Source organism: Mytilus edulis, chromosome 4 (genome assembly GCF_963676685.1).
Source record: "Mytilus edulis chromosome 4, xbMytEdul2.2, whole genome shotgun sequence".
In the NCBI taxonomy this organism is placed as follows: Eukaryota; Metazoa; Mollusca; class Bivalvia; order Mytilida; family Mytilidae; genus Mytilus; species Mytilus edulis.
The window spans coordinates 61,530,295-61,557,792 of NC_092347.1; the positions used below are offsets into that span (position 1 = coordinate 61,530,295).

At 32.1% G+C, this 27,498-nt stretch overlaps 1 protein-coding gene across 1 annotated transcript in view; it reads right to left on the reverse strand.

Moving 5' to 3' along the window:
- The window catches only part of LOC139521950 (mucin-19-like), a 151,518-nt gene that overhangs the window by 25,282 nt on the left and 98,738 nt on the right, over nt 1-27,498 (reverse strand). The window contains exons 72-106 of the mRNA XM_071315768.1: nt 27,307-27,438; nt 26,860-27,024; nt 26,424-26,546; nt 25,562-25,733; nt 24,950-25,125; nt 24,145-24,336; nt 23,535-23,756; nt 23,063-23,083; nt 20,624-20,877; nt 20,001-20,221; nt 19,410-19,630; nt 18,944-19,084; nt 17,723-17,887; nt 16,992-17,327; nt 16,160-16,268; nt 15,488-15,747; nt 15,023-15,178; nt 13,652-14,663; nt 13,159-13,309; nt 11,964-12,093; nt 11,217-11,574; nt 10,700-10,848; nt 10,258-10,444; nt 9,870-9,937; nt 9,141-9,455; nt 7,805-7,989; nt 6,790-6,949; nt 6,254-6,429; nt 5,576-5,776; nt 4,833-5,036; nt 4,193-4,399; nt 3,680-3,808; nt 3,046-3,258; nt 1,464-1,670; nt 804-1,007 (exon numbers count right to left, since the gene is read on the reverse strand). Of these exons, the coding sequence (XP_071171869.1) occupies nt 804-1,007; nt 1,464-1,670; nt 3,046-3,258; nt 3,680-3,808; nt 4,193-4,399; nt 4,833-5,036; nt 5,576-5,776; nt 6,254-6,429; nt 6,790-6,949; nt 7,805-7,989; nt 9,141-9,455; nt 9,870-9,937; nt 10,258-10,444; nt 10,700-10,848; nt 11,217-11,574; nt 11,964-12,093; nt 13,159-13,309; nt 13,652-14,663; nt 15,023-15,178; nt 15,488-15,747; nt 16,160-16,268; nt 16,992-17,327; nt 17,723-17,887; nt 18,944-19,084; nt 19,410-19,630; nt 20,001-20,221; nt 20,624-20,877; nt 23,063-23,083; nt 23,535-23,756; nt 24,145-24,336; nt 24,950-25,125; nt 25,562-25,733; nt 26,424-26,546; nt 26,860-27,024; nt 27,307-27,438 (7,322 nt within the window). The remainder of the gene's footprint in view (nt 1-803; nt 1,008-1,463; nt 1,671-3,045; nt 3,259-3,679; nt 3,809-4,192; nt 4,400-4,832; nt 5,037-5,575; nt 5,777-6,253; nt 6,430-6,789; nt 6,950-7,804; nt 7,990-9,140; nt 9,456-9,869; nt 9,938-10,257; nt 10,445-10,699; nt 10,849-11,216; nt 11,575-11,963; nt 12,094-13,158; nt 13,310-13,651; nt 14,664-15,022; nt 15,179-15,487; nt 15,748-16,159; nt 16,269-16,991; nt 17,328-17,722; nt 17,888-18,943; nt 19,085-19,409; nt 19,631-20,000; nt 20,222-20,623; nt 20,878-23,062; nt 23,084-23,534; nt 23,757-24,144; nt 24,337-24,949; nt 25,126-25,561; nt 25,734-26,423; nt 26,547-26,859; nt 27,025-27,306; nt 27,439-27,498) is intronic.

Here is a 27,498-nt window from a genome sequence, read left to right on the forward strand (position 1 = left end):
GCACAAATTGACATGAATAGTTATACTATAAATTAAGACATTGTTGTGAGGATTAAATTGTACAAATTATGAAAAGGGAGATCACCATTATAGTAACTTGCATTATTACATTGGTTGCAATAAATTACATTGTTTTCCCAGTTAAATAAAAACCGATAATTTCACATGTGAAATAAACGTGGTTATTTCACTCTCTGACGTCATACAACAATAGGCGTTGTCAAGACGTCGATAACGGCGGATCAAAACAAATTGTGAATGCGTAGATAAAAGATATAGTTCCTTACATGTTTTACATTAATTACTTTAAAAAAAAAAGCCATTTGCCAATGTAATAAAAAGAATAACGGATTAAAGAATTCAAATATCGAAAAATATTCAACTCGTGACTGAACAACACTGATAATTAACTCATGCGCTACACGCATTCGTGAATTAATGTGTTGTTCGGTCACTCGTTGCATATTTTTCTCTATTTGAATTCTTCGATTAGTTATTCTATAATTCTTATATCTGATAAAAAAAAAAAATTGTAGTTGGAATCTTAATAAAATCAAAATAATCAAATTCACATTTTTGTCCATTCTGAAAAAATCCCGATACTAAATGCATGCAATAATTTTTGTATATATTTTCTCAAATACATATGTTTTTAAAATATCTAATGTGAGTGATAATTGATTCCTCATAACACAATTTTCAACAAATTAAGGCAATCAAGTCTCAATATCAAGATATACATACTTGATCTATAACTTTATCAGTATTTTACTCAATATCAATTAAAAGATTTAATAACATACCTGTTTCATTCTGATTCCATCCATTTCTTTCTTCTGTTCTATCATTTCCTTAGTAAGGTCAACATCTTGTTTACGTCTGAGTTCTTCCATCTTTTGTTTTCTCTTCTTGGCTAGTTTATCTCTCAAGTTTAGGTACTGACGGTCTCTATCTGATTCAAGACGTTCAGCTAAGTCATCTAGCTCTTGTTCATGACTGGCCATTAGCTAAATAACAATTCAATATAGTGATAAGCACAGCCATTGATAGAAGAGGGGCACTTTGTTCAACAGTCTGTTCTTCCATCCAATATCAGATTTAATGTGATTTAATTACCTAATAATTTAAATGTTCTAATCTTTTCAACATAAAAAGTCACAATTGTAATATATTTCATGATGTTAAAGTTGTTTAACTTAAGTTATAGCAAATCTTTATAATTTGTAACCGGAGTTATCTCCCATGTTATTTCTTTCTTCCTTTTTTAATGGATTCAGCATTGCCAACAGATAACACTGCTCAACAAATATTATATATCTTGACTTCTATACAGCTAGCTAACCCATTAAGATTTGTTGTGTTCTTGAATTATAATGGCTTCATGATTATGGTTCAAAGTATTTTTCCATTTATTTAACTCCTATTACAAAATACATTTTTAAAAATCTTTTCAAGAAACTTACTGCTTTCAATTGGTCATCAGACAGATCTTTTCTAGAAGCCATTTCGGCAGCTTGTCTATTTCTCTTTTCTCTCAGCTGTTTCTCTTTCTCTGACTCATGTTCTCTACGTAATTCTTGTTCTTGTTTTTGAGCCTCATTGTCCAACTTCTCTGCCATCTGATCTCTATTATGTTTGTGTTGTTTGCGTAATTCCTCTCGGGTACGTTCCTGCAAGTAAATATCAATAATTTCAGTAAAATCAAAAACTATTATGGAAAGTTCAACTGATACATAATAATGCTACTAATTTCCCCCAAACCAATTGGACCTACGTCAACCTTTTCTTTATATTTAAACAAGAAATGAATTGTCCAATTTACAGCAAAACAGTAAACATCAACCTGAACTCCATTTTGTCATCAGTAACAACATAATATACTTTGAAAAGCATTCGCTGAACAGTTCACAATTATTGCAGGAAAACAACATAAAGTGCCAATGGCAATCAATCAAAGACCTTAACTAATGAAGAGTAAAAGTAAAAATTGTCAATATAAAAGGAGTAGGTTCGGTAAGGTCCTAAAATAGCCCCCTTTCTCAGCTTAAATTTCAAATTAGGATTTATTGACCAACATCACAATTAATCATAGCTAGAACAGTGGCTAGAAAGGAAATAAGCCTGTAGATAATTGCATTGCGTTGTGTATTTTGATCTTAAGCTAAACTAAGGCGTTAAAGATAGAACTACGTCTGCCATTATACGTTTCTATTCAATACAACATAAAGTATCACAATAACGTGACGTCACAAAGATAGTGGCAGTCCCGCAAAAAGGTACGTTAATATTAGCGCAATTCTTTACAAAGCTCTTTGTTGAAAATTTACATTCCTGTGTTTTATTTATGACGTCATAAATAGTACTCATTTTTGAATTTCCATGACAAAGTCAATGAAAATTGGTAAATTTCTGACAATTATTGAAAGATTGTTTGTAAAAACATTTTACATGTCTACCTCGAATATTTAGTTTGTCGACGCCTGGGCTCCATTTTTCATGGTCCTAAAATTGGTTGAAATCCGGCCGATTTTGTCAAATTTTGCCGAAACCTCTTATCTAGACCGCTTTTGAATGTAAAAATCAATGCTTTAGAATAAAACATTGACAAAAATAGTTCTATTTTACTTTCCCACATGTCTTAAAGTCCACTGAAAACATTTTTCATCTTGTAACATTAAACTTTATAATCGGGAACCAAATATGGCCCTTACCAAACATACTCCTTTGACCTCAATTTTATCATTAGTAACAACATATTAAAGGTTGTAAAGCATTGGTCAACAGTTCATAAATTATTGCAAAAATATGTTCAGAAAAGATAGCACCAAGTCATGGAATTGTTAATTTGCACTGGTTCATCAGGTCCAAACTCTGCATGGCAACCTAAGACAGTATTTCTATACAAAATAAGAGGAGAGGTTAATATTTAAAGTAAACTGCCTTTCATATTTTTTAATATTTCCTTCATTTCTGACCGATAAGATGCAATGCATAAAAAGTGGCAGAACCCTCAAAAGTTACAATGTGATATCCTATGAAACTTACATGCTGATTTTTCAAAGCTTTGCCTTCAGCAGACTCTACATATTTGACCTCTGGCACATGTGAAAGGTCAGAATCTGGTGGTACATCTGAAGAGGTCACACCACCTGATCTCAGTTGTTTATTTTGTTCAGCCATTAATCTCTGAGCCTCATTTTCATCTGTTCTTCTCTGATTTTCCTGCAATCTTCTTGCTCTTCTTGCTGCAAGTTTAGCCTAGAATAAAAGTAAGATTCATTTTAAGGTGATTTTGTCTACCAATATCAATCCAGATTAGTGCAGATAAAAAGAATGAATAATTTTCCAGTTCCTTTAAAATTGTTTCATTTCTTTTTATTATAATGTATCAGAGTAGGAATTTTATAAACAATAAATGTCAATCTTTCAAACAAGATTTTTATCTGTATTGCATGTTTCATCATGCTGCATAAAAATATGTTCAGCATTTGGTAAAGCCTTACTTAACATATGAAAACACAATGTGATGGAAGACTAACACTAAGAGTTGGAATTACAAAATATCTTAACACCGCAAACTAATCCTTTCATTTTATATAACTAACACAAGCTGTAAATCATTCAACTCTTAATTTAAATAAAGCAATGGATCAAACTGTTGACCATTTCAAATGCTTACGTCAGTTTCACTCAGCTGTCTGTTCCTTTCCAAGCTGAGGTCTTGGTTGAGTACCTCCATATCTTTTCTGTAATCGTCCATCAGTCTTTGCATAGTGACCTTTTGAACCTCAGGGCAGTTATCAACAAGCTATAAAACAACATGGATGTAAGACGTAAAAATATTTTGTTCATTGTAAATTTTAACCAAACTACTTTTTTTTATAAGTACATTTGTGAAATTCACTTTAACTACCACATAAAAAACTTTATCAGACAATATATTTTGTTATTATTCTTGTAAAATGGTTCCCTTTGTTATATATAATGTTTTTGTTTTTATTTTGTAAACTCTGTCATTATTTGATCATGGTCCTAAATACATAGAAAACACTTTCCCTAATATGTATATTACTCTCTTTAAAATATTTCAAAATATCTGTGACCAAATGTTGTGAGAATATTCCTTTCTTTCTGTAAATAAATGGCTTCTATTTTAAAGAAATATCATAGTATTACAGAAAAGACAACTTACATTTTTGAGAACATCCCTGTGTTTCTGTTTAAGAGCACCAGTGTGTTCATCATCAATAGATTTACTGATTGTTTTGAGATGTTCATTTTCCTCTGCATTCATGTCTGCCTCAGCTGCCTCCATTTCCTGTTGGTGTAGTTTCTTTAAGTATTCTAGTTCTCTTTCTAAATCATCTGTGTTTCCACTCTCAATCATCTTTGATGACAGCTGTAATGTAAATTAAAAAAGGTAAGATATCTTTCAACAAATGCACAATTTTTACCATTTCTATTCAGCCATATTGTAATTTGAGGTTACTGTTAATTCAGAAATTATTGTGTACATTAATTATTGACGAAAGAACAAAATTGTGATATCCAAAATTATACTTTCATGAAAATTTGCCGGCATATGTATGCATCAGATATCATAGTGTGACCTGTTATTGCAATACTTGCCCAGAAGCATTATTCACATTAATAAAAATCCCACAATAATTTCTGAATATGCAGTAATTGAGCATTAAGTTAATAACCCCTTTTCCTTTACGAAAAAACCCCAAACTTTAAATAACTTTTAAATGATAAAAAAGTATCATACCATTATTGTGAATAAATTATAAATTTTTATAAATATCATAAAATTTAACATCATACATTACCTCACTCATCTCAGCATCATGTTGGTTTTGTAGTTTTCTCAGTTTTTTCTTCTTTCTTTCTGCCATCTTTTCTCTCATGTGAGCCAACTGTTGTTCCCGTCTTTGTTTATGTAATTTGTCTAGATTCATCTCATGTTCCATGTGTTTCTGTAACACTTCTGTCTTCTGCTTGTCTGTGATAATTCCTTGTTGTTGAAGTCGATCCTATAAACAGATTTTATAATACTTATATTTCAATTTTTTTATTTTTGTAAACTGCTATTAAAATTGGTAAATTGTAAGTAATAGACTAATTATATGTAACAATATGATAATTATTATGCATCAATTTGAACAGGATGATACAAAATTTTCCTATCTTTTGTTTAATTTTCTATCCTTGTTATGCAAGAATAAAAATTAGGATTACTTGGAAATGAGAATGTTTGAATTGTCTACAAGTATGTTAAACAAGTAAAACTCAATCATAAATGTCAACCCGGACCTACTTTAAACCAACTGATTTTAGTGTGAGATTTATTTTTGCAACTTTTACAAGTTGAAAAAAAAAAGCAAAAATATAAATCATGTATATATGTTAAACTTGTTTCTTCCTTTATTTGAATGCATCAAGAAAGTTGAAAAATCTTGAATATAAATCGAAGTTAAGTTATAAGGAAAGGGCTCAAACAGAAATAAAGTAACTGCTAATATAAGATGGATAACAGTATTCAACTTAGATAAAAACATTTCCAGAAACTTACCAGATGATCTTTGAGCTTTTCTGACATTTTTTTCCTTTCTTCATCGGATAGATTGTGCTCCATGTCCATTTCTCCTTTAGCTGTTCCAGCAGTATTCTCTGCCTGCAGAGTGTCGAAAGTGGATTGAGTCATTCTGATCTTAACATCAGCATGGTTATCTCCTTCTCCTTCAGGTAATGGTGGAAGCCCGTTGTCTTCAGCCTATAACATTCAAAAGCAGTTATAGCATATATTGCACAGGTATGATGAGCAATATTTGAATGCTTTTGCAAATTTTCAATCCATTTGTCTATTTGTCAGCAGTTATAATATATATTACACTGGTATGATAAGTAATATTTTAATGCTGTTGTAAATTTTAAAATGCATTCATCTTTTTTTCAACAGAAAACGAGTGTTCTCAAAAACTGACAGTCCTGTCTGCCCTGATCACCCAAAATCTGGTCGGTTCTTCAAATATGGGTGTAATGGTAGTCCAAATGTCTAACTGAAAGTTTGTTGTGGTTTTATTCTTTGTTATGCTTTCTGGTATTTAGTATTGCTCCTGATTACAAATTATACAGTGTATATTAGTATCTGATATGGAACCCAACAGTTATTGCGCAAAATGTGCCTGATGCTATTTACTGACATAAAGTTAAAATTCTTAAGCGCGCTATAAAACGTTCTATGAATTACCTCTCTATTATGCTTCTCTCTAAGTTGAGCCTCTCTTCTCTTCCTCTTCTCAGCAAGTTTACGTCTCAGCTCAGCAGCTTGTCGATCTTTGTCAGATTCAAATTTAGACATGTTGGACTCGAAATTCTTCTCATAATTTGACATGATGTCTTTGACTTTAGCGTCATTAAGATCACCTAAAAAATGAGATCAGATTAGACTTTATTTTTCTTAAAATGGATATTTTAACACAATCCATTTGAGCCACATTAATAAATTTCAAATACAAGTTTTTTTATCAAAAAAAAAATATTCTGATTCCCAATTTGATGGAAAAAAAAAATATTCTGATATTCTGGTCAAGAAGAAAACAAAATTTTTTTTATATACTAAATCAAGATTTTCCCCATACCTTTAATATACATGTAGTGTTAAATATTGAAAATAATAATCTGACTGATAGCGTTGAAAAACTAAATAAAATAGTTCATGGTTTGCTGACTCCGAAAATAAACCATACACCCCCTTTGAAGTTTGCACCCTAATCAATATCTTACCCTGAAGCTTGCCAGCAAGTTCAGTTGTCATTGGTCCCATTTTTTCTAGTTTCTTTCCCTCTTCAGTCTGTATAAATCTTTCCATTGCCTCACGTTCTTCTCTGTCTAATTCCTTTTCTAATTGCATCTTCTCATTATTCTGTTTTCTCAAGAGATCACCCTGAAATAAAATATCTCAATTGTCAAAATATCTGAATTGTTCTTTGGGGTCAATGGACTTTGAAACTGAAGTCAAATGCAATCATTCTTTTCAATGAAATTCATAAAGAAAAATATGCTTTGTCCAAAACTCCAAATAACCACTAAAAATGGAATAAGGTTATGAGACATTTACAAGTAAAACAGAATTCTTTCTCCTAACAATAAAACCAAATCTTTTTGCTTTGGCAGCATTGGTTAAAATTCTTGTACAACAGCAAAATCTACTATAGTTTGGGCTCCTGTTCTTTGTCTAAGGGGTTAAAAAATTTGGCTGGCTATTCATAATTGTTACAGCTGGTTTTAACAAATTGTTTTGCATGTCTTGAGTCCATACATTTTCCCCCCTAGTGTCAGCATGAAATTTATTTATCAGACTTGTCTCCTGTTGTATCATTTATGTGCCAAAATTATCAGCTGATAATTAATTCGCCGTTTCAGAATCTATTGCATTCTGGGTAATATTTTCAAAAATGTACACCGAAACGTCGTGATTGGTTGAAAACGTCCAAAACAATGGAAATTCAACCAATGTCGTGACATTATTTTCATTTTGGGGTACGAACAATGAAATTACCCATAGTCCTTTAGATTCTGAAAAGGCTAATTATTATCTGTGTTTGATTGAATGATAGTTTGTTTGAATGCTACTATCAGCACTATGGCTTTTTCTTGGAGGTAAGGATTTGTTGGAGGAAGAAACCCGAGTCCCAAAAGAGAACCACAGACCTTATCTATGTACATGCTACATTTTTACTACCAGTACTAGTATGAAAGTATCTCATTTTGTTTGACTTTTCTTATGGTTTGTACTAACCTGTTTACCACCAGTACCAGCTGGTATGTTAGTTATATTAGTTGTATAGGTATCAGGATGTTTGATATCTCCACCCTTCTGTAGTTGGTCTATTACAGATTGGTTGACAGGAATGTTACCAGTGTTAAGTCTTTCTAGTAGAAGTTGTAAGGCAGACATCAATTCTCCCTCTCTATTACTGCCTCCTATAATATAAATGGATTTAAAGATTTAGACATAGTTTAGGCAATATTAAAGCATTATTTTGGAAAGAAAACATGTCAAGTGAACCATACAAGCAGGTAGAGTAATCAGGATGGATACTTAAGGAGGCTCGCGGGTATAAGATTTTTAGAAAAAAAATAAACATTAATTTTTCATTATGAATTTTATTTATTACCTTTAGTAGTTGTTACTTTATCATATGGTACAACAATCATTCCAAAAAATCAATTTGTGTTGGCCCCAGGTGACTTATAAAATGTAGATATCATTGAAAAAGCTCCAAATTATCTCCCTTTGGTGCAAAAATGCCATTTTTTGGCATTAAAATTGAAATATCTTTTTTAACTCATCGGTGACCTATATTTTTTATTGTTGTTTTCGAATAAGCTGTACATAAACTAAATAATTGTAAAATTTAAGTGACTTCTGTAATTTAGTTCTTTTTTTATTTCGATATTACCGCGATTTCTCCTATTAGTTCAACAGAAAAAAATGACTTTAACAAATATGTATGCTTCTTTCGAAGGCATATTGTGAGCGTAAATGAACGGTGACCCCATTTTTTTAATTTATTTTTCCATTAAGTATAAGATAAAGTTCATTTATAGAAAAATATAGAGAAATCCTATATTAAACAAAAAAATTGATTTAGACCCGCGAGCCCCCTTAAGTATGCTGTGGTTGTCTTTTGTAGTTAGGCATTATTTTGATAATCAAATTCACTGTTTTCTTTCCCGAAATTCAAAATTTACAGTTTTTATAAGCAAATTGCAAGCCTGCTCAATATTAAAAGAATTACTAAGGGGTACATACTGTAAATTCAGAAATTATTGCGTGTATTTATTATAGCGATTATGTCATTTTAGACTTAACTGCTATTAAATTTTTTGCGATATTCATAAAAATCATGTTTAATTCATATAAAAAATTAAAAAATGCAAATTATAACTCTGTCCCATTTTTCGCAATAAATTCTGAATTTACAGTAACTGCATGTAACAGTTACAAAGATACATGTAAATTACATACAATTTTGATTGAAGTAAAACATGTGTGAACTGATGAAAAAGAATTATGACACACCCTTATCAATGAAAGAAATCTTTTCACAGAAAAGTAATTAGGTTCTTACCAGCAAATTTCAATTTTCCAGCAGCTCCCATATTTAGGTTGGCATTGACAGAAGTAGGTCCGGAAGCACCCTGTAATCCATCTCTCTGTCTTTCTCTATCCTCCATTCTCTTCTGAAGCTCATCAAGTTTGGCGGGGTCTAAGCTCTGCAGAAGTTTCTTCAGTTCATCGTTCTGTTCACAGATCTTCTTATAGAACTGGCTAAGATCTTCCTGTTGTCGGGCTAGTTGTGATGCCATGTGTAAGTTCTGGTCTTCAAGTTTATCATAGAATACACGGACATTGAAATTTTCCAAGTCATCTTCACCTTTCACAGCTGTGAACAAAAAGACAAGTTATTAGTTGTAACAGTGGAATTCAAAGAAGAAATGTGTGTAATATGTTTCTTTCGTTCTGTCAATATAGGAAATAAAATGAAGATGCCATTTTAAATCTCATGGTTTAAAAAAAACTAAGAATGAAATTTGTAATGAGAATTTTTTAAAGCAATACAGAATTTAATGAAAACAAATAGATCTACTTCCTTTTCATTGCTAAGGTAATTAAAATTCTGTTTTAAGTGATGTCAATTAAAGAATAAATTATTTTTCCAGTGATCTTATTTAGAAAATGAATTAGAATCAATAATGCACTAATATGTGAAATGAGTATTTTCCCATATATTCTTATGTTCCATTGATCAAATCTTTTTGAGTGAAATGAAGCACAATTATGATATAAATTAACATACCCATTGATGCAAGAACATCAGATTCAGCTCCATCCCCTTTGTCTCTTACTCCTAGATCGCCATACAGTCTGAAAAAGTAGTAAATGTGTTCTATTGTTGATAATTATTCTTAACACAATATAAACTATTCATTCAATAAACCAACTATTTTGAAACATATTCACAATAAACAAATAAAAATTTAATCTACTTTTAAAATAATAAATGATATTAAACCTACTTTACCCTGGTTTTAAAACTTTTAATATTTTAGACTAAATGTGTCTGAGTAGATTTCTATTTCAATCATATCAACATGTCACACAACTGTGCATACTCATGTGTTCATCCCAATATCTAAGTTTTTTAGTAAGCCCCAGGTGGTGGTGCTCCTAATCATAGTACTTACCCTTCTGAATGTTCAGGCCAGTGTTGATCATCATATCTGAGATATTTAGGCACAGGTGGTGGTGCTCCTAGACTGCGATATTGTGGTTTCCAGTGTTTCATTGGATATATACCAGCATTTCTTGGTCTCCAAACAATTACTGCTACTACTAACAGTAATACCAAGGCCCCAAAGAATGCAATCATTCCTATAAAGCAGAAAAAGGAAGTTATCATTGAAACTATTCATAGAAGATTCTGATATATCAATAATTATCTATCTTTTTGTGATAAAAAAATTTCTCAACTAATATTTAAATGTGAATATTTCTACATATCTTTCATAAATTCAGAAACTTCCAAGTGTAAGATTTAAAACAGTTTAAAGTTGGAGCCTTAATTATAACTGTAAAATGCAAGAATCTAGAAATCAATTTATTGGTATAAGTATAATATAGACGTACCTATAATAAGTCCCCAGTCTGGTTCAACGTTTGATGGATCTGATTTGTAGAAACCTAGATTGTTCAGATTAGCCGAGGTTGCTGGTTGTACTGTAGATGACCCTGGTGGACAGACCGTACCAGATGGCTGTACACTGACATATACTACCCTGTAAGACATTATAATGTAAATACATTGTAGTTTTAAAATATAATATTGAGTAATAAAAACATGAGTAACTATATAGCCTGCATAACTCAAAACATTTAAGTAGAGGTAAGAAGGACAGGGTCAAGTTTCTTTGAAATGCCTTTTTATAACTGGATTTTTTTTCGTTTTATAATACATCAAGTAATTGGCCTTTAAAAAATTATATCTATTTCAAGGATAATGTGTATCAAATTGATACCAACTGAACTAATCATAGATAGCCATAAACCTAAAACTTTTCGACAATATCTTATTAAATTATCATTGCAAAAGTGTAGTTTGAGTATACAAATTTGTAAACTTTTCAAATAAATAACGATAACTTACAAGCTACTGTCAGCATTATCGTAGAACACAAAGTTTCCTGATTCTGAGAAGACAAATGCAAAGGTGGAGATATTGGCATTGGTATTTTCAATCTGTGATCCCAGGTCTGTAAATGGTCCAAAATCAAATGATGGATTGGTACTGAAAAGGTGGTCTTTGTCATATACTGGGTAATTACTCTGGGTTCTATCTGTTGTATTAATCCTAATCTTGAAAAAGATCATATCATTCAGTTCTAGACACAATACTACATTAGATATTTGATTGTCTGGGACAGTTGTGGCTGCCAAAAGACGACGTCTGCCAAATCCTCCTTGACTGTTTGTGATTCCATTTTGTATCATCTCCTCAATTGACACTTAAAAAAAAAATAATATAAAATATAGTTTTGATAACAGATATGATTTTTTTAAACAGTTCAAGAAAATTTATTCTAAATTCACTTACTTTAATTTCATTATTGTGAAAAATTTTCACATGAGCCTATAGAGAATTGGTACTTCCTTGAACAAATAAAATTGTGGTTCACCTACCTCAATGAAATCCATACAAATTGGTATTCAAATTGTAATGAACCCACAGTAATATCATTACTAGTGTTGAAAGCACTAATAAAACTAATGACATTGAGAAAGCTTTAAATATGGTATTTCTGACAATAAAAAATATTTGAAATATTATTATTTATAACTTGAAGATGTACTTCAATTAATGACACACAGCTGTGTTACATATAGTATTACTTACAAAAGATATCTTGTGCCTCATCTTCATCTCTGTATAAACTTCCAGTAATTCTGTCTCCCCAGAAGCTAACTACAACAACATCTAACTCTCCAACAGTAGCTTCTATAGGTCCATATACATTTGGTATTGTCTACAAAATAAAATTGTCTTTCTAAACTTCATGATATTACGATTAAAATTTGAATATTGTGATTCTTATAAAAATTATTATTTAACAGATTTTAATAGTTTCTTTATGGTTGATTCATCAAAGGTATATAATATCTGAATTATCTCCCTTTAACATTTGAAATAACTGAATGACAAAATATTCAAATATTAATGAAAGGCAGGAATTTTCAGTTCAATAGACAACTTTTGAGTTTGATGCATTTCCGTCAAAAACTTTGGTTTTAGTGAACATCATTTGTGCGTTTAGGGGTGTCGTTACTCATGTTCCAATGTTGAGCGTGTGGTTGGAAAACTATGATGCTATATTGCACAAATTCGTCAATTAGCACTGCTGTAATTAGAGAATTGTGATTAAGTACCTACAGGACAAACATTATTTCAAGTTTATCCTGCACAATTAAGATCACTAAGATGCTTGATGAACGTTAAAATAGTGCAGGGATACAGACGATCCCCTCTATCCGCTTAATGACGTCATAAAGGCGCGCATAAATAATGATTTTTTTTTCCCGGTGAAGGACAAACTCGAAAGTGGTCTATTATGATTTACTGTGCCTAACCGATCACCTTTGGGGTATTATAATACCTACAGTGTTACCTGGATAAAAAATTGTCAACACAATTTGTCCATTTAAACTGTACAATAGGTTTTGTGAGAGATTATCAATAGGTGGTCATTTAACTGCCTGTAGATTTTACCTGGTTGTTTTTTGCCCTAAATTTTTTTTTCAGGTAGTTAAATGACCACCTATTGATAATCTCTCACAAAACCTATTGTACAGTTTAAATGGACAAATTGTGTTGACAATTTTTTATCCAGGTAACACTGTAGGTATTATAATACCCCAAAGGTGATCGGTTAGGCACAGTAACACAAAGAAATTATTGTCAAAGTGTTCACTGAACAAATCATTTTAAATTTTTTAATGGCAAAATAGACATAACACATTACAAAGGAACAGTAGTAACATAAAGAGTCTACAAACAGTAGACTGGACCGAAAATTTTGCTCAGTTTTACTTACATTAACAGTAACATTTCCAGAGACTGGATCAGTGGTTGTCACTGCAACACTTCCATCTGCCTGAAGAGATGATGTCACAGTAGGTGATGTGGTTGCTAGACAGGTGGAATCACAGATGGTATCTGGGTCAGTATAAGTAGAACACATACATCTACAATTAAATATTAAAAATTATAACATTTATTTTGTAATTTTTGTTTTTATAGATCTTTCTGTCTTATAAATGTTGGTTGCATCAATGAAAGACCAACATCACATATTCTCAACTATTTACAGTGTGACTTCTTAATCTGAATAGTTTTAAAGATTCAGCTGTGATATATAACGATTTCAAATTATTTTTTTGTCTAATGAAAAACTAATGAGATAGTTTTGAATGCTATTAAAAATTTCTCAGTTTTTCAGACAAGTGTGAATAATCATATAGCCAGCCCCACATCAAAATACAGTATTTTAACATCTCACGGTAAATGAATGAAAAATGTGTACTTACACTCCTAATTCTGTGTCCAGATATCCTGAAGAATCTGGACAGGCAGGGTCACAATTAACAGTTTCTGATAACACACAGGTTCTACTTGATGCCAATCTGACTTCATATTCTGAACATCTCACATCAACGATTTGTTGACAATCCATGTCACTATTATCCACACTCTTTTGTGTATCAACCTCATCGTAATAAATATATCCTGACAAACAAATACAGGCGCCATTTGATTCCTGAAAACTTCTGTACTGACCAAGACATGTGCAGACAGATGCATTTCCATTAGAGTATGATGAACTACCGCACGGTCGACATTTCGTGGCACCTTCCAAGTCATTGAAAGTATTTGTTGGACAGGGATAACATTCTCCAAAACCTTCAGCTCGTACTTTTTGGCCAAACATACCAGCAGGGCATGGTGTGGCGTGATCAGATCCTACTGGGCAATAATATCCAATTGGGCAAGGATTTGAATCTCCATGGCCTGTTCCTTCAGGGCAATAGTACCCGGCTGGGCAAGTTTCACACACTGTACGATTTGTATGGTTACCATAGGTACCTGGAGGACATATATCACAAGAGACATTAACATTATATCGAATACCAGCATGATCTAATGCTCTATAACCAAGGTCACATTTCAAAGTCATGTTACTGCCTTCGGGACAATAGTCAGGATATTCGCAAGGAATGGGCGTATCTGTTGCATTCGGGCAATAATATCCTGCCCAACATATTGGAGGTGAACCAGTTGTTCCATTACAGAAAAAACCTGGTGTACAATCTATTTCAATTGAGGCTCCTTCAGGGCATTCAAATGTTTCTCTACATGGGATACCATATGTGTTGATAGTATCATTTGGACAGTAGTATCCAGGTCGACAGTCTGGACAATCTTCTGGTTTAGCTGCTCCAGTCTCATTCCTCATGGTACCAGCTGGACACAAGGCTGGTTCACTTCTTTCCAAACAGTAGTGACCAATTGGACAGGGATACAGTGTAGGATCAACAATGGCTGAAATCAAAATAACAGAAGTCAGAAAATAAATCAATCAAAATTTCTTAAAAATATTAAATTAATGTTTGTACCTTTTAAAACATTGTTTCCATTTCACACTTGTTCAGGAGTAAAAGTGCAGCAGCATTATCAAGGTAGAGTCATAGCAATTTACTGTCATCCTATATTTATTTGTTAACTAATTAAGTTTCATTGTATGGTATAGTTATGATTATGACATTTTCAAAATTATGAAATCAAGGTAAGACTTCAGTGAACCCTTTTCACAATTCAAGGATAATTGTTTATACTTTTTGAAAAGAATTCCATCATCATCCTTGTTGAATAGCCCTGTTGTTTGTAACATTAGCCATTACCTTTGTATTCACAGTAGTATCCTGCAGTACAACCATGACAATCGTCTAACAAGGCTGCTCCTGGGGTGTCACGGTATGTCAGGACAGGACAATCTGTTGTACCATTACCCTCCAAACAATAGTAACCAGCAGGGCAGGGAATACCATTCTCTACACCTATTCAATTAAAAGATTTCTCACCATCAAATAATTCTTTCTGATATTTTTTTTTTTAGCTGTTATGTTAATTTCAAAACTATTTTCATCTTAAGTTCAGAGATATGTGAAAAATACAAGATCTATTTACTGTCATATGAAAGTGTAACATAATTCATTTAAACTTTAAATAATTTCATATTTTTTCATTAACTACAAAATTCATATTATTTCAGAAACCCAACTACAAACCCACTCTCTATAATGAAAACAATTTACAATATCTAACACCTTGAAGGCTTTTTCACATTTTTGTACATTACTAGTTACCTAAAGCACAATAAAGTCCGGCAGGACATGGGTCACAATCTATTTCCTGTGTTGCTCCAACTGTAGCCCTGTATGTATGTTCCGGACAGTCTATTGGAAGTACTGTTCCCTGTGGACAATAATGACCAACAGGACATTGCCCAGCACACTCATCATTGGCTACACAAGTTGTAAAGTTTGTTGTTACTGTTGGTATATCATCCCGTGCACCAGATTTACAATAGTAGCCTGCCTGGCAATCATCTGCTATCTCGCCCGACCTAAAATAAAGAAGGAAAAATTCTTGAAATTGAGCATAAGATTTTCTAGTATTTGAATGTAACTGTGGTTGTAAAACATTATGGTACCTTTAAATTTGAACAAGATGGAAAATCTTGTAGTTATAAGGTGAATCAAAAACAGAATTGCAATACAAAAACTCTTATATTTCCTTATTATGTTCAGTCAGAAATTCAATTTTTCAAAATGGCAACAAATCTATTTGCATTTATGTTCAGTGTTCAATAATTCATAAATAAATTCATGCAAAAGAAATTCTGAATCTACAGACTATATTAATAATGTTGGCAAACATGTTAGGTTTTATACTATCCTGTACAATAAAAGTATACAATACCTGTATGTAAAACAATAAAAGAATAAAGATGTGAAAAAAATTAAGTGTTCCCTTACCTACAATATTTTCCTGGTAGACATGACAGACATTCATTTGCTTGTTCTAGTCTTGACATGTTAGCATAAGTAAATGTACCATTGGAACACATAATTGGATTGATGGTTCCTGTAAATATATATATAATTGCTTTATATAGAATGTATTCATAATAGATGCAACCACAACAAGTGAATAGATTAATTGATTGATTGGTGTTAATGTCACTTTCAATGCTATATCGTGGTGGAAAGTTTTTGTAGCAGGAGGAAATCAGAGTGAATATGTATTGAAAAGAACATTGTATATTTAAAAGGATGTAAAAACATAAACAAACAAACAAACCAATATGTATGCAGTGTAACCTGTGTTATCCGACAAACTGGGGGACCAGAAAAAAGGTCGGATTAAGCAGTGTGTCAGAATACTCAAAGATCATATTTTGGGACCATGAAGAATCTGTTAAAGCAGGATGCTGGAATACTCGTTTTTTTTTTCTGCAAAGATAGGCATATTTGGGACCATGAAAATGTGTTGGTTAAGCTGGATGTTGTGATACTCAGATGTCAGTTTAGACAGGTTGCACTGTATATATTTCCCTTCTGAGTTATGGTCATTGTTCAACAGAATGAACAGTTCTTCAAAAGGCTTAATTTATAATCTACCAGAATGAGAATACATTCCTATAAATAAGCACTGCTTTTTGCAAAACACACCAAAATGAACAGCCATTAATTAACTTTTTCTTGTAGACTTGCACTGCAAATACTGGTACATTATCATTGTAATCATAGCCACATTTACCTTTATGTTACAGTTTCCAAATATAACTGGTTCCCTGATAATACAAACCTGAGGGACAGTAGTGGTAAGCTGGACAGTCAATCAGTGATGGTGTTGATGTCAAAGGGTCAACTGTACAGTAAGACCCTGCTGGACAAGCGATGCATGTAGACTTTCCGACATTGTCCTGATATTCCCCTGGTGGACAAGGGATAGCTTCAGCTGATCCCTGAGGACAATAGTATCCTACTGGGCACAAAAATCCAGTAGGTGTTGGTGAGATGGTGGTGTCATTAGCAGGACAGTAATAGCCAGCATCACAAAGTCCGGTAGGTCCCGTCTGTGCTTCTTGATCACAATAGTATCCTCCAGGACAGGGGAGACAATCTTCTACTGCTCCAGCACCTAAAATTTTAAATAATTTTTCAAAGAACTGATGATTAAATATACTACCAAATATATGATTAAATATCATCAAATTACCATTAGTTGTTCCCCTTAAAACTCATCTTATCATAAACTTAACAATTTATTGACTCTGAACCCTGGAACAGCAAGTTGTATTACCTCTGCTTTGTCCTAGAGGCAAAATAAAACTTAAAAAAAAATACCAATGCATTTCACATATACATATCTGTAACTGAAAGGAAATCTGATAAAAAATAACAACTTCAAAGTCAGTGCAAGAATATTAATTTCCCTTTTGAGCCATTCTGAAACACTTCTTTAAGTCATAAACAATTCCATTCAATAATCACATGTTTGAACAAAAGTTTCACTTATAAAATGACCGTCTTTACCTGTAGAGTTCCTGAATGTTCCAGCAGGACATTTGATCTGAATTGTTGTTCCAGCCGGACAATAGTGTCCAGGTGGACAGAGGCCATTGTTTGGATATGTTCCTGTAGGTGAGGGGGCAGCACTGGCAGCACCACCTTCACAGAAATATCCTGCATCACAACCACCTGAAAAAAAATCAAAAATTCCTATAAAGTACACCATTTTAATGGATCAACATAGATATAAAGTGGATTAGTTTAAAAAGGTCAAAATATATGCTTGAAACATTTTTAATTCATTTGTGAAATCTAGAATTAGGCAAAATCCTAAAAGAAAATATTATATACTCACTTTCTACTATTACGTAAATAACATTATTTAACAAATGACCATTTAAAAATGTTAAATTTCCTACATAACAATTAAGCCTACTTGAATGATATCTGTTCCTCAAGAACCATTAATATTATATATTATTCAGGTCTCAGACAGGGTATATACTGTGACATTCCCGGCTTAGAGTTTATATCCCCTGAGCCAAAGGCGAAGGGGATATAAGCCCTAAGCCGGGAATGTCACAGTATATACCCTTTCTGAGACCTGAATTACACATATATTACGGATTACCCCTGACTTAATGTTATTTTTCAGTGCAGGTATTTGTTGACAACACATATATATTGAAAAACCCAACCTGATATGTTCGGCATACGTGAAGGATTTTCTAATTTGCTGTGAACATAATTTTATCGTGTATGTAATAATTTATAATAACACTTTTAACATTAAATTTAAGTATTAAAAATGTAACAAAAATGTATTATTGACTGAAGCACGTCATTATTTTCCCTCTGTTAGCCTCTGACAGTCTGATAGCTTTTGACTACGTCACATAGTAACCAGTGTTATGATGACGTTTTTGAGGTTCCAATTGGGGATAAAAACGTCGTATATACCCCGGCAGTTTCCTGAATATATACTGACATCTCTGTGTTGTTATCCAATCACAAACCTCGACACATTTGTAATCCGTAATATATTATATTACATATTGGATAGTCATTGTTTAATTCTGTAAAATATTTAAACAACAGACCCCAAAAACATTGATGGAAGGAGAGTTGTTGCACAAACCTGTACAATATTTGCTATCAATTCCATTTAATATAACATGCAGAATAGTTGTTGTATAAGCAGCCCAAACCTTCACAATATTTGCCTAAAAGATAATTCAAAACTACCTGTAGGATAGCTGTTGCCTAATCCTTCACAATATTTGCCTACAGAACAATCAACACAATGAGACTCCATACTCATTCCAGTAAGGTTGTTGTATGTACCATTTGGACAAGGAATAACATCACCAGTTGGACAATAATATCCTGTAAAATACCAATTTTATAAGCTATGCATTACTATTCATATTCACGAGTCAACCCGGTTCCAATTGGTCTCTGAAAATTCCAATTATCTTCCAAGGTTTGCATCATCAAGTTCTCTATAATACATTCAGGGCAAGCTGCAAGACACTGAATAATGACCTTTCAATCATTAGTTCTGGTATAAAAGTCATTATTTTATAGTTTAAAACATGAACCATGTGACTTATTCATTTGATTGTCAATTTGCTTTAATAGTTAAAAATGTTTCAAATTTCAAAGTCAAATTCACATAACTGAAATTTTGAAAAGCTTGGACATAACCTACCAGACTGGCAGTCGACTGGATTGGTCATGTTAGATTCTGGACACATTTTTCCTGCTGGACAGATTTTACAGCTAGCTTGTCCCTGGCTGTCTTGGTAGTATCCTATGTCACATCCTAATTCAAACAATGATCCTTCTACACAGTAATGTCCAGTGGGACAGATGTAACCTTCTGCAGGCATGATGGGAACAGCCTGTGTGGCTCCTCCAGTACATACATATCTGTAACAAAAAAATTACAATCTCTGATTCACTTTGACATTAAACAACTCAAATAATGGAATATATATCTTCTTCATTAGAACAAAACTTTAAATGTGAATAATGCAGTGCCATAGTGATTTTCGGTCATAATGCATTTTCAGGTCAGAGAGTAGGATTTATCATGTTTTCAGAAGAAAATATGTTCACACAAAAAAAAATTGTTAACATGTGAAAATTAGTAGTGTAATATCATGTTATTTACAATAGAAAAACAATACTACTTTTTATTTTATTTTATTATTTTACAATTCATTTTATTATTTCATTTTTTATTAGTTTTATTTCTTTTAATTATTATTTTTTTTGGGGGGTAGGGGACAAAACTTACCCCTCTGTACAATTTGGAGGAGATGGGTTTTTGGTGTAAGCATCCACATTACAGTATTTGCCTCTTGGACATGGTTGACAGTCACTTTCTTGTGATACTTGTAGATTAATGGAGAATGTTCCGATTGGACAAGGTGTTGGGTAGGCTGTTCCATTTGTACAGTAATATCCCATTGGACAGAAATCATTCCCACTGTATGTACTGTTGTTGGAATGATCCACCTGAAATTGTGAGTCAAAACTATGTATTAGACAAGATGTTTTCATGTTTAAAAGTCCAGGGTTCAATTTTATGGAAATGGCTATACCATACAAAATTTAGTTCAGAAGAAGCCTGTAAAGTAAACTAATCCAATACACATTTAAAAATTTCAAAAGAATGACAATTTAAGTAAACACTGCTCAGTAAAATGTTGTAAACCTTATCAAATTAATCCTAACAACTTGTAATAAATACAATATGTACTAAGATTATAATTTCAAGCAAAGGTAAATATTCCTAATCAAATTCAGGAACACAGAACACAAGAGCATCCAACAAGATAATTAAGACAGGCTTAAAAAAAATATTAGCAAGACTTTTCATAGTAACAAAAATAACAAAGATGAAAATTTTTAGCTTACAAGGTGATTAACAGGTGTTGGTAATTCAGCCCCACCTGTACAATAATATCCTCCATAACACTCTCCAGCAGGGGTAGATAATCCTGCCACATCACAATAGTATCCAGCTGTACATAGGGTACAGTTGTCCATGGAAGGATAGTAAAGATCTGGTCCAAATGTTCCTACTGGACATGGGTTGCTCTGTCCAGAGATAGTACCTTCAGGACACCAGTATCCAGCTGGACAAGGAGTTGGGTTCACAATAGGCACACCTGTATAAGCAAATGGTTATAAATTGTAATTTTTGTAAATGTGAACATTCAGATAATATACATCGGAGTCGCTGTTACATGGATTGATTAAGTTTTTTAGACACAAATACCTGTGAAAAGTAAACAATCATTCCTTAAAAGAAATAATGTGAAAATGTAAAACCAATTTATTGGAAATTAAGTTATATATTTAAAAGATATTTATTTCTGTAGTGTAAACTAGAAATAGCTTGGTACATTTGTTGACCATTAAAATGTAATAACCATTCTCTTGTGGCCCCTTATATATTTAAAAAGATATTTTCTAATCACAGAGTTCAGAATGGGATAATAAAGTATGTGTTAATTTGATTGGCTAATGAACCAATATTGCAACATTTTCATTGGCTATTTATAAGGTCATCAATAACTTTCAGAGTTTTAATTGTTGTATATTTTCTTCATGGCAAAAGAGATATGCGATTTCTTTAAAACACTCAAAATTTCACCTGAAATTCATAATTTTGTCAAACTTTATTACAATTTAGAATGTACAAAAACAGTTTTTAAATATCTGAATGTTTGATGCTGGAATAAAAATATGATGTCAATCCGTGCAAAAGACTAGATAAAGGAGTAAGACTTTTCAATTTAACGTAAAGAAAATGTACCATTAGAGAAATAGAACAATTTTATGTATCATATAATAGTAAAACGAACTCAAGTTACATTGTATACAAACTTTAATTTTCTATATTTATCTTATCTATTTATAACTCTGTATTGCTACTTTCACTTTTCATTGTTTCTCTCACCATGACGACGTCAAATTTAATGCACCACTTTGAGTACTTCAGGGGCTCAATTTCTGTATAAAAATTGTCCTGATGAAGCCTGCCTTGCAGGCGAAACATGTAGACATAGATAATAAAATTGCAGATCTTTTGAAGTGTTGTTGTCAATTTTAATTATCATTAGAGAAATAGGTTAAACAATTCATAAGAAAGTGGTAAGTATTTATATCAGATTCTCATTTTATGTGAAACCTATAATTATCCTAGAACACTAAAATCAGCCTTCTTGCTACAACTTTATCATATTCCTTAATTTTTTTTCAAATATACCACACTGATATGTGTCCACACTTATCTAAATATAAGCTATTTGTTAAAGTGTATTAGATTCACAATTTAATAATTAAACCTTAAATAGGTTGACAATGAACAAAATATTGAAGCATTATTAATTCTGCAACACAATAAGTAAGATACATTGTACTACATTAGAATAAACATCTATAAAAACACTAAAACAAAACATGGAGAATATACTACCCTTTTAACTTGAATAAAAGGAGATTTGGGGTATATATTAATGGGAGAGTAACCAAATAACATGGGGAATACAACATTAGACAGATCTCCATGCAACATGCCATGCTCTGGGGGGATACAACATACAGTAATTTACTATAGACAGGTTTCCATGCAACATTGCATGCCCTAAATCATCCCTGGTTTAGAAAGCTAGTGAACAAATTTAACTTTACAGTAAAAATTCAAAATCTTCCAAAATATCCAATTCTCTTTTAAAAGGTTTGTTTATTAATAAAAAAATAAAACATTTCTCTTTCAATTTTTTAAACTGCAACAAATTACTATTGAAATCTGAGACCAAAAGTGATTATTTGTAATACCAAATATAGGTTTCCCATTTGAATGGTTTTACACTAGTAATTTTGGGGCCCTTTATAGCTTGTTGTTCTGTGTGAGCCAAGGCTCTGTGTTGAAGGCTGTACTTTGACCTATAATGGTTTACTTTTTTAAAATTGTTATTTGGATGGAGAGTTGTCTCATTGGCACTCACACCACATCTTCCTATATCTAGTGATGGTTACTTGTATTCAATAAAAATAAGAGTATATAAATAAATATTCATAGCCCAAAATGTACAGAGGACAAGTTTGTATGCTAAGAATGGGCAAGGGGTCTACAAATCCTAAGATTTCAGATAAAAGAAAAGTTGTTTCATCTTTAAAATAACTGGGTTATATAAAAGATATAAGTTTGGTTAGTGGAAAAGTAAGTTCAGTGGAAAATGAGAGGTCACATAATACTGAGAAACAGTGAGATGTTAAAATGTGCTATCATTAATTAAAACAATTCATAACAAATAATACATTTTTCTACAAAAACATGCAATTTACCGTTTACATAGGACACATTTCCTGAAAATCAAATAATGTATTAACATAATGTGACAAAATTATAGGAAATAGTATTAATTTAATTACCAATAATACCAATGCCATTAAAATAGTTTATCAAAGAAAGTAAGTGCACCAGAAAGAAATGTCTCCCTCCATAATGATAAATTTTCTGAAAGAATTTAAACATTGTGGATTCATTTATTTTTTGAAGGTACCAATTTTTGTGTATTAAGGAAAGCTTACATGTTCCTGGATATTTAACTTCTTGGTTTTGCAGAAGTCTGCATACAAAGGTATAGGAAATTTGCCATTCGTTGAACATTTAATTTCATTGTTCACCTATACAGGAAATCCATGAAATTTGGTATCCAATGAACAATCATGAATCAACAGTAATACAAAATCACTAGCAACAAATTTCAACATTTGACCTTTCAAAAAGTGCTTCCTTTAAACTTTGACCTCTCACCTGATATTGCATCACAATAGTACCCGGCAGGACATATGTCACAGTAGTCTTTTCCGTCGTTGAATTGGTAGGTTCCATTAGGACATATTGTTGACGAGACTGAGCCTTGGAGACAATAATGTCCTTTCCAGCATAAGAGGTCTGATGGTGTGGTAGTATCTTGACCTCCTGGACAGTAATAACCAGCTGTGCATTGTCCAGTTGGGGCATCATTTCCTAATCCTGTAAAAATATTTATAACAATATCATTAACAAGTTTTCTTGTGTGAAAAATGTATACAAAAAAAGTCACCTCACATTCCATGGTAAAGGAAAACCATTTCAATATTCCAAATATAATCTGCAGGTAAATAAAGTTCTACACATACTCATCTTCATCATATTGTGGATTTATTATAATTCGTTGGATACCAATTTGTGGGTTTTGTTGGTGCAAGTGACTTTGAGTGTACGGATTGGCAAAACCACGAAATTAAATTTCCTCAAAAAAGGCAAGTGTTCCTCAATCCATGAAAAATTGATAACCACGAAAAAATGAATCAACAGTATTAATATGTAATTAAATACTAGACTAAAAATATATCAAACAAAATACATTAAATAACCTTACCTTGACAGTAATGGCCAGCAGTACAGTTCAAGCAGTCTGACTCAGCAGCATTGTTCTCGAAAGCAGCAAATGTACCAGCAGGACAGGGAACTGGTATAGCTGTTCCTGTGGGACAATAGTGTCCAGTAGGACATATATACTGGATTGATGTTGCACTGGTTCCATTACAGTACCACCCAGCAGTACAATCACCTAATAGTATATAATTCATGTGTTCGTTTAAAGTGTTTTTAAATTTAGTACTAAGACAAAAATGAACTGTTGTTATGCTATCTTATATGATAGATGTTTGGCATGTACTAAAACCATAGGTTTAATGGTTAACATATTTGTGACTTTTACAACAGAGTGAATTAGAAATTTATAATTTGACAGTGTTTTATTAATTTGTTTTATTCTTACAGTTGGTAATACAAAGAAGAATACACATTATGTGTAGATAACAATAGTTCACTACATACATGTACCATACATGTATCATACATGTACCATACATGTACCATACATGTACCATACATGTACCATACATGTACCATTCAGTCATTCACATTTAACCTATGCACCAACAGCTACACTATTCGGAGTTAAGAAGCTTTAAAATTATTCAATTCTGTCTATTCAAAACTGAATTCAATACATTTATAATATTCTGATAAAACAAAACTATAAGAGTTTTTTCATTCAAGTTTCTACTTTCATATGACAGTTTTAGCATCTTTTCTCTATAGTTTTAGCATCTTTTCTCTATATTTTTTTGACACATGTTCAAAACTCTGAAAGAATAAATTATTATTATGATTCATACCTGTGGGAGTTTGTAATCCTGGTGTTTCACAATATTTTCCTCCGTCACATGACACTGGTTTAAATGATCCCTGGGGACAGTAATATCCCATGGGACAGATTCCTCCTGATGTCAAGGCATATGATGGACACACACAGTCCCAAAGAGGAGCACACGTGTCATTTCCATAAAGACTACTGTTATAAATAAAACATACATCTTTAGAAACAGAGGATATTAAGTTAATATCTACTTTATAAAAAATAATATCTATTTTAGTATAACAGTTGATACATTTGTCATTTCAGATTTTTTATAACTGGCTATGTGGTATGGGATTTGTTCATTATTGAATGTTGTACTGAGACCTATAGTTGCATCTTCAAGTCAGTTCATGTCTTGGGGTGTTGTCAAATTGGCAATCATATTGCATCATCTAATTCTTATAGTAAGCCTGTTGTCTATTACATTGCTTTTCATTTCCTTTTCTGTTTAGTCAGCTTTTCAACAATTGTATAAAGTTCAGGATTTTCAAATATGTTTACCTCAAGACTTACTGAAAAGTTATTAGTTTTCAAAATGTGCATCAGGAGTAATAAAATTGATATTGTTTATGTAATGGTAATAACAAACCTATTTGTTCCATTGACGCTGACAAGATTTCCAGTATCAAATGGTCGTATTTGGTATGATTTACCACCACAGTAAAATCCTGGGTCACAAAGGCCATCAGTGAGTGTATTTCCTAGGCCTTCACAATATTCTCCTGGGGGACAGTCCATACAGTCAGTCATAGCTTCACCACCTAGGAATATAGGAATAATATATCATTAAGAGGGTGTCCATGGAAAAACCAGGCAGTGGATGGCACATGGCATATTTTTTTTTCAAAATTTTTTCATCTATTTCATATCACAAATTCATTCCTTCTCAAAGTTAAATTGTGTTTTTATATTTACTGCAACACATAAAGAGAAAAAAAATACATAGAAAGCACTGAAAATTCCTTGAAAAGGGGAGATAACTCTTCATTTTGTACAAAATTTTGTTGCATTGTTAGTGAACTTTAAAATCATTTTCTGAGCCATCCACTGTTGATTCAAAAATATCTTTGACATATATATCCTTTGTATATTATAAACATTGCATTGCAACCAAAAATTCAGTGGGAAAAAAATTATGTTGTGCCACCCATATCATAGGATTTGCCACGATATTTACATGGACAGCCTCTTAAAAAGTCAGGTATTATCCTTGTATTGGTGTCAGATAAGCACTTTCGTATTTGCTAAATTAAATTGCTTCCAAAAATTTTATCAAGGATTTTGAAAAAAATCTATTGTTATTTTCTTGTTTAAAATTTTTATTTCTTTGAATTACATTTTCTAACTAATGTACCTTTTTAGTAAAGACCTTCAAATAAAATAGTAATTAAATAACTTCTTACTGAGAATTACCATTCTCTAAACTGAAATTGTAGCATATGTTATATTACCTGTATTATTGTAGTATGTTCCAGCTGGACACGGATACTGCATATCAAATTCTGTTCCTATTGGGCAATAGTGGCCAGTTGGACAATCAATAGGTGTTATTGTTGCATTCACACAATATTTTCCTGCAATAAGAGAAAAATCAAAAATACATTGAAAACTTCTTTAATTTTGTCAACATAAATCAATTTTTAAGATAAGAAAACACATAAAAATGATATTAATACCACAATGATATTACTTACATCTGCCAGTAAGAATATAAACAAACAAATCTATTGAGCTACACCAGGTCGCAGAAGATGTATTGTTTTATATTTTCACAGAATCTGACAGATAACTCATAGACTTATTTTTCTTACAAGTTAAATTGAGACCTCAGTTCAGGATGCTAAGCATAATTCAAACATATATTACATTGCTAAAAATAACTCTTACCGGCTGGACAATCCAGACATTGGTCCTCTCCGTCTGTAGGAGCATACTTTCCAGGTGCGCAAGCTGCTGGGTAAGTTGAGTTGGAAGGACATTCATAACCTGCTGGACATATGTTACCTGTGCCCAGGTATGCCACCATAGAATTTGGTGTGGCAATGTTAACACCTGAAATAGTTACATAACAATTCTTAGTTTCTTTCTTTAAATTTCCATACATGGTGTGAATAGTTATGCAGTGAACCTGTGTAAAGAGATGAAGAAATACTTTCCTTTAAAAAAAAAATAATTGAAAAACATATAATTTGAATATACCTGGAGAAAAACCTGTATGGGGATCTGAACCACAATCTAAATAGTGAATAGTCTCAATATTAAAATTATTGTTTGATTTGGTAAGTATACATTAACAAGTAAGTAAAAAAACAAACTTATGCCTTTGAAATTTACCTGATACACAATAATATCCTGCATGGCAGACATCAGCTGGCTGAGATAATCCAGGCACATCACAATAATGGCCGCCAGAACATTGTGTACACTCTGTTTCATTGGTTAGTCTGTCACTGGCTCCAAATGTTCCTAAAAAATAAAAAATAAAACATATACTCTATAAACATGCATAACAACACAAACAGTAAC